Here is a 14,410-nt window from a genome sequence, read left to right as displayed (position 1 = left end):
TCGGTCCTCCAGTACCCACAGCCACCCATCCCAAGCAGGATGACTGAGATCCCACTGTCCCCCAGCTACCTTCTCAGCACGCCTACCTTGCTTCTCCCGTAGTGACTTCTGTAAATTGAGTGCCTCCTTGGTCACGTCAATCTCCCGCTTGATGGCATTGATGCGCTGTGTGGTCTCGCTGGCCCTTTTCCTCCGCTCGTTCAAGATGGATTTGTTTTCTTTGAAGATGCGGTTGATCTCACTACCCCGCTCATTCTTAAAGTCCTCAAAGGCCACAGGCTTGGCGGGTGGGGTGCTGGGCCTGAAGATGGAGAGGGAGATGAAGGGAGAAAAGGGGCAGCTGTCTTGGAGCCACCGGGCACTTCACATTTCTTCCCTGGGGCTTCTGTGAGCTGGAGGTCAGAATTCCTGGGCACTACCTACCCTAGATGGGAGGTAAACTCTATAGGAATGATTCTCTCATCTCTGTTCTATTCAGCCCACTGCAGAAAATTAAAATAAGGAAAACAAAAAAACAAAATACCACTCATTACCTACTGGCAATCACACTTGAATGTATCTCCTTCAGGAATTTATTTGATAAGTTTTTTAATATTTGGATCATGCAGTATATATAATTCTGCATCCTTTTTCACAGAAGCATTCTTTCATGCTATTAAAAACTCTTTGAGAATTCTAGTTATTATTAACTAGATGTAAGATGAAGTGCCGGGTAGGTGAAAGCAGATTGTCTGCAACTTACTTTGAAATCCGTAAAAAAAAGATGGATGAAAATATGAAGAGAAAGACACATGATGAAATACTATAGTAACAGTACAATCAAGAGGGTGTTCACTATACAGATCTTTCAATTTCTCTGAATGTTTGGAAATGTTCACAAGCTGGAGAAAAATTCTTCATGTACATCTTTGTACAATTCAAGGGAAGAGAGAATCATTCACTTGGTGCCCTTTCCCTAATTGACTACTGAAGGTGTTACCAAAAAAATTTTCCTTTTGCTTTTAAAATTAATGACACAATCTTTTTATATAAATTTTTGTCTAAATCTCTGATTATTTCCTCAGGACAGATTCCTAAAAACTCAATTACTCACTGACCGGGGGAGAGGAACTGCGTGGCTGGAGGAAGGGTCTCATACTTGAGAATTTTGTATCTTTTGAATACATTACTTACCCATAATGTGCAAATTTAATTATTTAAATAATTGCTATTTGGAGGGTCTGAAATGATTTCATGTATAACTCTACACGATGCCAACTGTACACGATGCCAACTGTACACAATGATAACTGTACAGGGTGACTCCTGAGGCTGAACCAATTTGCACTTGTATAAGCAACCATGTTTCTTCTTTTGGGACTGCTCCTAGTCTTTGCCTGTTACCCCTATTTTATTTCTTTTCTATCTGCAGGTGCTCTTTCCACATCATACTCTGGTTTTGTATGATCTGGCACAGGAGCTAGCATCAGATGGTCACCTGGGTGGGCGTAATTCCTCCTTTGGGGAGTCAGAGGCCAGGGGCTCAGTATTGGAGGTCTCCCGGTCCCGCACAAGCATGTCTTTGACATCCCCATCCTTGGAGGACGGGGTCAGCTGGGTCTTGGAGGCAGAAACATCCAAGTCCTTGCCGCTCAGAGGACTGCTGGCACCCTCCTTTCTTGCTGAGGAGCTGGAAGGAGAAGGGAGGGGGACCCGGCTCAGTGCCTCTGACACTGAGGGGAGGAATCTTGCTCAACACTCATACACCAGAACCCCATTCCACTCAGCTCCCGTCTTAACACACACCTCAGCCAAAGGAAGAAGAGTACAGCCCTAAGCCATGCACGTGGGGAGGAGGAGGGGAGCATTTGTCTCCCTTTTATCAGCACAAGGGGTCCTCCCTCAGCCGTCTTGGTAGGAGAAACCTGGGAGGAACAGGTAGTCTCCAGTTTGGAAGCATGAGGACCTTGGCGTGGGCCACAGGCTCTAAGGAGCATCCTGGCTGCTGAGGCAGGAGTCACACAGGCGCCGCTGGGCAGGAAAGCAGGGCCCTCACCCTGGGCGCGTCTGTCTGAGGCTCAGCAGTAAAGACAGACACGTCTGTACCCCTGCTCTGACCAGCCCATGACCTGCTCACCCACCTACATCAGTGCCCACACCAGCTCCCCGGAAAGAGCCATCTCTCTCCACATGATGGCGCCCAGGGCCCTCCCTCCCAAGAGGCACGTGAGAGCAGGGCTGAACTGAAGGGAGGATGTCCGTGGCTCCCTCCATGACTGCTTCCTTCTCTGTTCTTCTTGCAACAGGTGTGGCCTAGGGACCAAGCCTCGATCTCCCTGACACACGGGTTACCTGACAGCAGGACAGAGGGGTGACCGCCCTCCTGAAGAGGCAGGAGGAGGCCAGGACATCCCGCCACCCGACGCCGGTCCTGCACATGACAGTTTTCTGCCGTCAGCTCTGACCCATGTCCTTTCACAAGGAAAAGGTGATAATGGTAACAACATGTTGCTATTGAGGTCTTCCAGGGACGGGGGCTGCGTTTACTCACTTATCCTCAAAACCAGCCCAGTGACTGATGCTATTATTATTATTATTCCCACTTAGGGGGAGGAAACCGAGGCAGAGAAGCTCTCATGCCTCACAGAAGGTGACTCTCTTGGGTGAGAGAACTACACAGTAGGGAGGTGAGCCCGAGAGTCACCCTCAGAGTGGGGGCTTTGTCCACCACAACACAGCACTTCCCAGAGAGGCCGACTCATTAAGGGCACCTTGACACTCCTTCCACCCTGCACCCACAAATGTGTCTTGCCTGCAAGTTGAGCTGGGGTTTTTAGGGGACATATGGGTGCCAATTAGCTGGGTCACAGAAGGAACGTGGTGGTAGGGTGGGTTTCCATGTGAAGTACCAGAGGGCGAGTGGCAACCCAGCTTCTCATTTCCACTCTACCAATCCTCAGCAGTGTGACCTTGGAATGACCTCCCCTCTCTGAGCCTCGGTTTCCTTATTAGTAAACTGGAGACGTGAACTCCCACCTCACAGACCCGCTGTGAGTATGACAGATGAGCAGTCCCAGCCTGGGCCCCACAGATGCTGTTAGTATTGGCAGGGGTGATGTCCATTGTGACCACCCCACCCCGTCACTAAGACCGGGGGAAAGGAGGGACAGCTGTGTCCCCTTCACCAGCCAAGGAGGGCAAGGTGCTGATCAGCGGGAGCAGCAGGAAAGTCACTCACCTGAGCTGCTCTTTAAACATCTTCTTGGACTTGGATTTCTTCCCAGGTTTGGTAGAGAAAGGGGCGACTCCGAGTCCAAAGCCTTGTCCATCAGGCTCGCCCACTAGGTGGCCGTCAGCGTCTACGAGCCCTGCCTGGACAGAGGCCAGTCACAGGTCTGCAGGTCAGATCAAGTGTTCAGGCCCCTGGTGGACATGTTCATCCCACACACTGAGAGGTGGCTCCTGCGGATGTCACTTCAGGCTGTCCCCATGTCAGCTGTCCCTGACCACCCCACCAAACATCCACTTTCTGCGCCAACTGTTCTCATAGGTGGTGTCTCATCCACACTCTTGAGACGCCTGAGGCCCATTTCCAATTTCTCACTCACTGGACAGGAGTTCTTTATGTGGCCAGAGCAGGGTGTTTTGAATTCATACATGGTTGACTCTTGCATGGGTCATTCCATGCTCATGCTGATGTTAACCTTTACCTGTTACAACCCTAGATCTGCTTTAATGCAAGGCACTCACTGCCTCTGGCAAGACCCGGGAATGCAAAACTCTGATGTGAGTCTTGTCAGTAAGAGGCAATTGTGCTTACCTTCTGGACAGCAGAGATGGCTGCATAGTCATTCTTGTCTATGAGGGTGTACTTCCTGCGCAAAGCAGACTCCACTTCCTGTTCCTGTTGGCTTGGGAGACAGAGTGAAAGAACCCCTCACACCTGGGGCAATCTGAGCCCACTGGGGCGAGCACCAAGTTCTGGAGTTAGAAGTTGTTTGTGTGTGGCCCCTGAGACAGAGTCACGCCCTCATCCTGAGCCAGACCAAACAAAACACGCTCATTCTCTGCTCCCCACTCCCCAAAGCATGTACCCACTGTCCAGTCCCCAAATCCGCAGGGGTCACCCTATGTGTCAAGGACAGCTGCTCTAAGATGACCTTTGACAAGGACCCCAAGCCTGCATCATGCATCCCCATCTGTCTCTAACAGGCCCTTCGGAATCACGTGCCCAGCTTCTGTGTTACCACCCAGCACGAGCCAGTCGGCTACAGGTATGTCTGTACCCCAGTAAACCACAAATCCCTCTTGAGGTGGGGAAGAGGGTGCCAGGAGCATCAGAACGCCCTGCTCTGGCTACATAAAGAACTCCTGTCGAGTGAGCGAGCCCAGGAAACCAGGGGCTGCCTCCTCTCTGTGTAGCCCTCAAAGCGGGGGCTGTCCTCCCCACTTCCAGGAGGACCTGAGAGCTCAGAGGCAGACTGCTGGGGTCACCCGGGGCTGCCATACCCAGAGGCCTCTGATCCGGCTCCTTGCACACCAGACAGAAGGCAGAGCACCTGGAGGCCGGGCACCCAGACCATGGGAAAGGAAGATGGCAGCCTGATGCAAGACTGGGTGGGTGTGGTGGGTCCCTTACCTCAGCACCACCCGGAACTGGTTGAACACCTCCTGGATCTGCCTGAGGTTGATTATCTGGAGAGGAGAGCAAGGCAGAGGTTAGACCAGGGGCACCATGGGACTAAGGCTGTGTCTGTGGAGAAATCAGGACTCCTTGGCTAAGCCTGGGACCATGTGTCTCAAGAAGGGCCTTGTACCAACACCCTCTCAGCAAAGTGGCAGTCAAGCCCTCCTCAAGAACAAAGAAACCCTTGATTAGTAGTTTGGAAACTATTTACTGAGGCTATAAAAAAATCACCTTTTCTGACTGAAGAGTTATATGAAATTGAAATGACTGTAGTTCTTGAAGGTACTAAGAAAACATCTAAATAAAATTAACTGTCCTCAGCTCTCTCCTGCTTCCAAAAGGAGCCATTATGAACCGTTCTGTGTGGGCACAGACACATACACACACCTGCGGCTGAAGGAAGACCATCAGCCTCTCTTGACCGCATTGCCCTCTAGCATTAGCCTTGACGCCTCGGTCATTCTGGGCCTGCCCTCTGGCAGCTGCTCACAGCTGCTCACAAGGCTCTGTCCATGAGCCCCCTGATGAGAGGTCTGCCAGCCTGTGCTCTGAAAACAGAATGCCTCTTTACCCCTGAGAGTCTTCCCTTTGTGGCTGCTCTATTCCTCCTTGGCCCACTCCAGCATGGGCCCTGGAGGGATCCGCCTTAAAGACAACCAGCATGACCGTCATCCTTTAATGCCCTCCCCCTGCCTGCCACCGACAAGCCCCTGAGGTGTTGCATCTCAGTTCATCCTAGCTCGGTTTCCCTCCCCACCATACAGGTCAAGCCACCAGAGTACACGCGCGTGAGCATTTTCCTGAGGCCACTCAGCAGGGAGACTGCTGAGCTCCAAGAGTCAACCCAGAGCAGCTTGGCTCTAGAATCTGTACTGGTGGCCCAGTGATGGACCACCCCCACTGTGTTCAAGGCTTGGACCACCTCCCACGTGGTCAAGGCTTGGACCACCCCCACTGTGGTCAAGGCTTGGACCACCTCCCCTGTGTTCAAGGCTGTGGGCCACTCTGTGGGGCACCCACAGCCTTGCGACCCTAAACATGGATGCTGAGGCCTCAGTGGGCTGAAGGGCCCTGAGGCCAGGAATCCAGCACCACCTACCCTACACCCCCTGCACCCTCTCAGTGAGGTTCCCAGGCTAGCGCAGCATACATCATGGTGTGGCTGGGAGACAGAGGCCCGGGCCAGCCAGACATGGTGGTCCTGAGAGGCTCCTTACGTCAATCTCTTCCAGCGTTCCCTCCAGGTACCTTCGCACCTGGGAGTTGATCTCAGCAATCTGGATTTCATCCATAGGGTCATAGTTCACAAGGGTACGGTTGGCCTTGGAGAAGGAAGAGGAACATACTGTTAAGCTCCAAGCGCCCGAGCCTAAGCAGGGTGGCAGGGACCATTCTGAGGACCAAAGTGGGGAGGCTGGGCAGATAGCCTGGCTACCCAAGTCACTCCACTCCCTTCATCACCATGTCCTAGTAGGGAGGGCCTGACTCACAGGCCAGGTGGGTGGGTCAGCACAGGACAACCAGGTGAGGCAGGGAAAGAAAGGCTGCCAGACAATGGCCTGCTCCTCCAAGCCGGAGGGCTCTGCTGGCTGAGTCTCAGCAGACTGTGGGATGAGGAAGGGAGGGGGCGCCTCTGCCTTGAGACCCTCTGGACCATGAGCATCAGCTCAGACCAGCACTGGAGGTCTCCTGCCCCCCACCCCTACCTTCCAGCTCCCTGCTGCCCCTAATAACCATCCAGCGTGTCCACCTCCCTGACCTTGAGCCGTCATCAGGCTGTCTGCCTCTGTACCCCCACCTGCCAGGCCTGTGGCCCCTGCCCTTCATCCCCCTGCCTACTGCCTGGCTCTGCTCCCTGACCATCTGACAGCCCTGCCCATAACTTGTTCTTCCAGGGTCTCTGTCCAACAGACATCCCTGATCCCCCAGGCCTTCTGCCCCCGCAGTCTCTGTTCCCTCAGTCCCCTGTCTACTCAGCCCCTGACCCTCGTGGCCCCCTGTCCACCCAGTCCCTCTGCTCACCCAGCCCACCCTCTGATCCATCCCTGCTGACTCACTGCCCCCTTCTAGTCCTTCTGCCCACTTGGTACCCTGACCCCAGTCCCTCCAGGATTCCGCCCACCACCTCTAGCCCCTTACCAGGCTGTCATGGATGGCTAGTTCCTGCTTGAGCAATGCTAGCTCCTTCTCCAGGTTCTTGACCATTCTCTGCAAGGGAAGCATATTGCGGGGGGCGGGGGGGTGGGGTGGTAGCATAGAGGACAGTCAGAGAAGCCACTTATAATTCCCCATCCCGTCCTTGGACATCCTGGCCCTTGCAGGTAATCTGTGGAGTGTTATCTCAACATCTGGACGATTCCCTCCCAGCTGGTGACTTTTCCCCAGCTGGGTGAGTTTAGAGTTTGAAGGGGTTTCAGCACTTCTCTGTCCCTTGCCTCTTACTTGCAGGGGAGACTGAGAACAGAGTGAGTATGGGCACCACTAGGACCACCCTCAAGCCCGACTCCAGGAGCTCCAGCATACTTCAGTCCACCAGGGTCACCGCCCTGTCCGCGCAGCCTGTGCCTCCAGGACGCTGTCACCCTCATCCTCTGCAGCCACTGCACAAAGCCTCAGCATTCCCCACTGACAGGCATGCCACCTCCATCCATTGCTGCTATAAACAATGCTGCAGAACACCTCTGCTCTTACATCTTTGTGTAGGGTAACAGTGACCTATGCGCTCTGTGACCTGCCCCGGTACTCCTTGCCTACGCTTCTGCCCCTGCTCACACCACTCCCACCAAGTGAGCACACTCCTGCCTCTGTGCTGCCTGTCCCCTCTGCCTGGGACACTCTTCTCCCAGGTATTCGCATAGCTCACCTGGCTCAAGTCTCTGTTCAAACACTGCTAAATTAGGCGCCCCTCAATCACCCCATGTAAAACTGCAATCCCCTCCCACTCTCACACCACTCTTTTTTAAAAATCTTGCTCTAGTTGTTTTTTCATAGAACATACCCTAGAACAGTGCTAACAGAACTTGCTGTAATGATGGAAAGGTTCTGTTTGTGCCACAAGCCACACAAAGCTATGGAACACTTACAATGTGACTAGTGGGACAGAGGAAGTGAATTTTTTAATTTTTAATTTTATTAGAGCACTTCCTTGGCGGTCCCGTGGTTAAGACCCTGCACTTCCACTGCTGAGGGTATGGGTTTGATCCCTGGTTGGGGAACTAGTATCCCTGTGGCATGAAGTGTGACCAGAAAGAAAGTTTTGTGTTTTTTTTTTTTTTTTTACTGATTTCAGAAGCCACGTGTGAGTAGTGGCTACTGTATTGGACAGTGAAGCTCCAGAACCTAACCTATTTTAGTTTTAAGAAAAATTATATATATTTAAGTTATACAACATATGATGTTTTGATATACATGTACCCGGTGAAATGACTACTATAGTCAAGCTAATTAACATATCCACTAGTTACCATTTTTTGTGTATGTGGTACAGCTTCTGAGATCTACTTCCCTTGCAAATTTTCCGTATACAGCACACTACTAACTATATTCACCATGCTATATGTTAGATCCCCAGAACTCTTAGAACTAAAAATATGTACTCTTTGACCCACATCTCCCATATCTCAGCCTGCCTCCTCCCAATCCTGGTAACTAACTGCTCTGCTTTCTGCTTCTATGAATTTGACTTTGTTAGGTTCCACATATAAGTGAAATCATACAGTGTTTTTCTTTGTGTACGTGGCTTATTTCACTTAGCACAATGACCTCGAGGTTCATCCATGTTGTCGCAAATGGAAGAATCTAGAACTGACTGATTTATGTTTATTAAATCTGTCTCTCCCATCTCCAGTGAACTGTCAGCTCTTCAAGACAGATTTGTGTTTCTGTTGATCCACTGACGTGTCCCAAGTGCTTCAAAAAGTGCCCGGCACATAGTAAGTACTTCATAAATTTTAGCTGAACGAATAAATGATACATTTCTAGAAGCAGAATTGCTTAGTCATTTTACATGTGATAGATACTGTCCTTGAGTCTTGCATATAAGCAGCCCAGGACTTCACGTTGAGAACCTTCGGTGTGAACAATAGGCTTCCTTTAATTGTCAAAAATGGCCACTAGAGGGAGCCCCTGACAGCTGGGTCTCAGGTGTAGTTGTTTAGTCCCTAAGTCTTGTCTGACTCTTCTGCAACCCCATGGACTGTAGCCTGTCAGGGTCCTCTGTCCATCTGGTGACCAAAGCAGTGACCAGTCTGTAGCAAGGGGTCCTGGTGGCTCACTGGCAAATTAGGGCACGAAGCCTGAACTCAAGACACATGACCAGGGTCCAAATTCTGACTCTGCCCCTCTGGGGAACCTCAAGATAGTCCTTCAGGTGGACTTCCTATGAGGTAACTGAGGGAAGTCCTATGAGAGAGGACTGGTGGCCAGCCCCTACTCATCTTCACCCCCTCGTCCCAGCTGAGGGATCTCAGTTCTAGAAAATGCACTCTACCCAGCCAGGGAAACTGGCTGAGCTGCTGGGGACCTCCAGCTTGATGACTCCTCCATCCATTGTGGCACGAGGAGCCAGGCTGAGACCTCTGGGCCAGTCGGGTGATGGCGGAAACGGGCCATCTGCTGTCCTGGGTCACCAGGCTCCGAGCTGCGCCCTGAGAGCGTGGAAGCCACTTCTCTTACTGCCTGGTAGGCTTAGTGGCCTCTATCTGTCCTCTTCTACTGACTGACTGGAAAGAAACTGCCTAGAAACAGAACTGGAACAGCTGACCCCACAGAATAGGGTCTGGCAGCACCTCCTGGTGGACCAACTCCCTTTTAAGACACAGTAGCATTTTCTGGATGGAAAAAAAAAAACGCCTTGGAGACAACACAGACCCTACGTTAAGTTCCTTGATGGTTAGGTGTTTCCATTATAAATGTAATGAGGATAATTCAGAGAGTTCTGCTTAAGTTCACGGCAGGCTGGGAACAGCTCTCAGCCAAAGCAGTTACCCTATTTTGACCTCACTGCAGCATGTAAGTGCATTTCTTCTTGGCAGACTAGGATACCCCAAGTCTTTCTGCTGTCTGTTTATACCCATGACTCACAACCCTTCCACCACCTCATGCAATCACAGACATAGTGGGAAGGTCACTGGACGTCTTCAGTCCAACTTCCTAGTTCACAGATGAATACCCTGAGGCTCAGACTCTGAGCAACTCACCGCAGACAGCTGGTAGCAGAGGTGGACCAGGAACTCAGTCTCCCACCTTTCAGCCAACACCGCCAGCCAAGGAAATCCTACAGAAGCTATTCCACCCCCCTTGAAAACAGGCATCAGTACTGAAAATGCTGCTGGAAACAACCTGGGAATACTGACTACAGTCTAGGAAAGGAGGCACTAAAATACCTTTCCAGATCTCTCTCAAGAACTCGTGCATAGAAAGGAAAAGGCTTATCATAAAGATTATAAACACATTCGCATTTGGCGACATGAGAACTTGGCTGTCCAGAACCAACAGTGCAGATTTCAGAACAGGAATTACATTAAAATGAAAGTCCTTGCCATCAGGTGCAATGCCCACCCAGTCAGGTTCAGAGGTGGTAATGTGGTAGTCCTAAGCTAAGTGAATACCAAATAAGAAAATAAGAAAAATAAATAAGAGAAGCTCCAAGCTACAGAAAAGCATAGAAAATAATGCCATGAAACTTTGGGAAGACCACCCTAAAATCTGACTTTTTAACAGCATGCTAAATGCTGGCTGCAGATACTTTTTGTTTTCAAAAGAAATGAAACATTTAAGATAAATGTGAAGCCCCTGGACCCCACTCTGAGTCCATTCCCCACCCTGATATCCAGAAGGAACCCCCAGCTCAGTTTGGTCTTTTCACTCCCACACGTTTTTGTGACTACATGCACACGTATGCACTAAGAATAATCAGCATTGCTTTTTATGTTCTTTATACTTGGTATGAATGATAGATGCCACCATTTCAATCCCCAAGTTGTTTTCTCACTAGAGATTATCCATGCTCAAACCTCAAGCTCTGGCTTCCTCCCTCCACAACCTACTTAGCTACTCCTGTTAAAGGCTATTAATTGTGTTCCTAACTTGTCACCATTGCAATAAGCGGTGCAGCACCGTTTTCTGTAAGTCTCTATGTGCATGCGCGAGAATGCCACTAGACTGTACACCTAGAAGTGACACTGCAGGTCTGCAGAACTGAGTGGACTGCTAACTAACATTTCCTAAACATTTACGCCATGACAGCGCTGTGCTAAATGATTTCTACTCATTACCTTACTCTTCACAACATCTCTTTGAGGGTGGACTCTGTTATTCTTCCCTTAGAAAGAACAAGTATCTTACTGAGGCTAGACAGCCGAGAGAACAGGCTACTGAACCAGGATAGCCCAATGCACATGCCAGGGCTCTTAACAGTACAAGTCATTCTCCAAGTGAGGTCCCGCAACAGCAGCACTGGGAACACTTCGGAGAAATCTGAACCCTCAGCCCCACTCCAGACCAAGGGAATCAGGAACTCTGGGAACGGGTCCAGTGACCTGTGGTTCAACGAGCCCTTGGGGTAATTCTCTAAGCTCTACTTCTTCCTCAACCTCCAAACCACGGTTTAGATACACAGAGCCCTGGGACTGTTATTTTCCTTCAGGATTTAGAGTCTGGAAAGTTCAGCTGATGTGTCATGGGTTTAGGGCACACATGTGCTCCTCTCCAATAACTATAATTGCATAAGCATCTTAAAGGAAAAGAAAATTATTGGTAAATGCATTTTTACTTCAGTAGATGTTGCCAAAATGCTCTCCAAAGTGGTTGGCAATTACCCTTTGACCAGAAATAAATAAGATCTGCTGTTTTGCACATACTCACCATGGTTTGCATTGTCAGAAAATGTCTAATTTTTGCTAGTCTGAAGGTGGAATTCCACTAAGGTTTTAAATTGCATTTCCCTGGTTAGTCTTGATGCTGAGCATTCCTCCTGATTGATCAGCTGTATGCCGAGAGGGATCGCTCAGGCTGGGAAGAAAGCGGTTCAGTAGTGACCTAGCCAGACGAGTCTGAGAGACAGCCCACACGGATTAAGCTCAGAAGCAGCTCAAAGGACTCCCATGCAGAAGCCTTGAGGCCCCAGCAATTGGGTGAGGGCCTGATCTAGCCCTTTCACCTTGGTGGCAGCTCCCAAGGGGGTCTCTAGGGACTCTGAACACTGACCTACCCCAGAACAGAAAGCAACTGACTCAGGATAGCATGGGTATCTTTGGTGAAGGCAGGAAAGGAAGCCAGGCTCATGGGATCCGGGCAGCAAACCCATACATCTTCCCCAGAGGGAGACACCTGCCTACACCCTTAATACCTCAGCATCATACTTTTCATTGATGGCAGGCTCGGTGGTGACCAGCTTCATCCTGCTGGCAAACCGTAGTGAAGACAACTGAAAAACAGATCAGACAAACCTCTATGTTCCTGGCAAATTACTTGTGACTAGAGACATTTGCTAAACAATGTCTAAAGGAGTCCACTAGAAAACAAATCTCCCCAAAGAGAGGAGTGCTCCATGGGCCCATGGAGTGACATCCGGGGGGTCTTGTCTGCGTCCCTCCAGGGGCACAGCCAGCCAGGGGTGATTATGGCCGGAGGCCTGTGGGTAGGTGCTTGGGAGACAGCCCTGGAGCACTGATGTTCCACGAGGAGTGGGGGGCTGCTCCCTGGTGTGAGGAGTAGCCAGAGGCACATGAGGCAGGCCCTGACATCCCAGCCTCAGACTACGCTGGGCTAACTCAGGGCCTGAAGCAGGGAGGCAGACTCAGAGGAGGGATGGGTCACCCAGAAGTAGCCTGAGGAAGGCCTGAAAGGGCTCTTCCACTGGACAGTCTTGTCTAGTGGTGAAGAGCTCTGCACAGACCAACCGACTACATCCTCAGAAGGGTCTTGTAACCTCTCTGTAAAGTCGGGGAGACCTGGCTTACAGGGTCACTGGGAGACTGAGTGCTCAGGTGCATAATGTGCTCTGGACAGAACTGGCCCCCAGTCAGCCCCCAAAGAGGCCCCTGTCATTAGAGTTACCTCTGTGTGGGGTGAAGCCAGACTCCTGCTGCAAGCGCAGCAGCACATGTGGCCACGACTCCCTTGTACACACAGGCAGGGCCACTGCATAAAGCAACATGAATCATGACAGGCACTGCTTTCAAGTCAGAACACTTGGAGAAGAGAATCATGACCTTCCACACTGCCAATCTGCCTTTGTCCCAACCCCTGGTAGCCTTTCCTAGCAGCTCCTTGGGGCTCCTGTGGGCTCAGTCCTGGGCAGAGGTCCCAGGTGGTATGGGTACAAGCCTCTGGGGACAGCAGGTGCCAGGAGAGCTGCTCCCTGTGTGACCATCTCAGAGGTGGGCATAAGGGGAGAGAGGGTCTTCCATGGTCTACGAGGACAGATTTCTCAACCAGGCAGCCAGGAGGCCCAATAGTCACATGACTCCTCTTGGGGTTCACTCACGCTTTATGATACTCTGAAACCAGTAGGTCCTGAAGCCTTCCTCTGGGGTTGCTGCCTGCACGTCAGCTGGAGCTCCCCTCCCTGGCCTCCCACATCCCAGGGCGCTGAGTGTGCAACAGGAGAACTCCCCCTGGAAGCTGGGACAGTCGCTACTGCACAAAGCTGGGAGGCCCTGCAGGAGCATCTCTCCCTGCAGTGCCTGACCTCTTTCACTGAGTGGATTCTGCATACGACTGAAGCTTGCCCTGAGCCATCCACATTTGAGCAAAATGTCTAGGGAGAGATTTCTAGTCCTATCTCATTTATGATGAGCTGGGAGGAGAGGCAGGGAGCCCCAGCTATGTGGACTCTGCTGTGTCACTAGCTCAGCTCTTATTCCTGCCTCTGGTTCTCATAAGCCTCTCACCTCCTCAGATCACCTGTTTCCTGCTGCTGAGTTCATCTCCCTGAGTCACAAGTCTGGCCACAACCCTCTTTCACTAAAGCCCTGTGACAACCCCTGCCATCTTCAGGAGAGCAGCCAAGGCCCCAGCATGGCCACCAGGGCCCCTCCAGCCACTCACCTTCTCCTTCCTCTTTCCTGAGCCTCCCGCTGCGTGGGTCAGAACACAGTGCTTGCCCCTCCCAGCTGACTCACAGCCTCCTCCCCTCACAGGGGCTCCCACACTCAGCTCGCCCCCTGCCTTGACTCTCCCTTGGCACAGCTTCTGCCCCTTGGGACTTGGTATCTTGATCCCAGCTGGAGCCCCTTTGGTAATTTTGGCTCAGACTCATCCCCTGGATCCATCCACTCTTGACCATGTCTGCAGCTACTGAGTCAGTTTACCCAGTCCGGCACGCCTGAGGATGGATGCTAACCCGGCTGCACTGACTGTCCTTACATACCGTCTCTTCTAACTGAGCAGCTTCTCCATAGATGTTTGTCACGAGGACCATGTTGCAATTTCCCCCTGCAGAAAGCAAGACACAGAAGGTCCGTGAACCATGTGGATTTTCTGCCAAAACATTCCTTTGAGGCTGGTGGCAGTGGTCTGTTATTATCTGAGCGCTTGGGTCCCCTCAAAATTCATATATTGAAGTCCTAGTGCCCAAGGTGATGGCATTTGGAGGCGGGGCCTGTAGGAAGTGATTAAGTTTAGATGAGGTCATGAGGGTGGAGCCCCATGATAGGATCAGTGCCCTTAAAAGAAGAGAGAGAGAGAGCAGCGCTCTGTCTCTTTGTGATCTTTCTCTTTTCTTTCTCTCTCTCTTGGTCA

General features: G+C 51.2%; 1 protein-coding gene and 1 long non-coding RNA gene across 26 annotated transcripts in view; one reads left to right on the top strand and one right to left on the bottom strand.

The window, feature by feature from the left end:
- The window catches only part of KIF9 (kinesin family member 9), a 38,319-nt gene that overhangs the window by 7,349 nt on the left and 16,560 nt on the right, over window positions 1-14,410 (bottom strand). For all 4 annotated transcript variants that reach the window (XM_043886047.1, XM_043886046.1, XM_043886044.1 and 1 more), the window contains 9 exons: window positions 14,040-14,104; window positions 12,015-12,092; window positions 6,806-6,874; window positions 5,884-5,988; window positions 4,619-4,674; window positions 3,800-3,890; window positions 3,218-3,351; window positions 1,478-1,669; window positions 87-301 (listed from right to left, as the gene is read on the bottom strand). In XM_043886047.1, coding sequence (XP_043741982.1) covers window positions 87-301; window positions 1,478-1,669; window positions 3,218-3,351; window positions 3,800-3,890; window positions 4,619-4,674; window positions 5,884-5,988; window positions 6,806-6,874; window positions 12,015-12,092; window positions 14,040-14,104 — 1,005 coding nt within the window. The remainder of the gene's footprint in view (window positions 1-86; window positions 302-1,477; window positions 1,670-3,217; window positions 3,352-3,799; window positions 3,891-4,618; window positions 4,675-5,883; window positions 5,989-6,805; window positions 6,875-12,014; window positions 12,093-14,039; window positions 14,105-14,410) is intronic.
- Window positions 1-14,410, top strand: part of LOC122682833 — a 60,256-nt gene that overhangs the window by 30,807 nt on the left and 15,039 nt on the right. For 17 of the 22 annotated variants that reach the window (XR_006337549.1, XR_006337550.1, XR_006337547.1 and 14 more), the window contains 3 exons: window positions 2,286-2,467; window positions 4,192-4,253; window positions 8,514-8,598. This is a non-coding gene — a long non-coding RNA (uncharacterized LOC122682833). Of the gene's footprint in view, window positions 1-2,285; window positions 2,477-2,586; window positions 2,667-2,939; window positions 3,030-3,263; window positions 3,381-4,191; window positions 4,254-8,513; window positions 8,599-14,410 lie in introns of all 22 variants that reach the window. The other 5 variants (XR_006337545.1, XR_006337546.1, XR_006337548.1 and 2 more) reach the window with 5 other exon arrangements.

Source organism: Cervus elaphus, chromosome 24, assembly GCF_910594005.1.
Source record: "Cervus elaphus chromosome 24, mCerEla1.1, whole genome shotgun sequence".
Classification (NCBI taxonomy): domain Eukaryota; kingdom Metazoa; phylum Chordata; class Mammalia; order Artiodactyla; family Cervidae; genus Cervus; species Cervus elaphus.
Note: the sequence above shows the minus strand (reverse complement) of the source record. Positions and strands in the feature narration are given on the sequence as shown.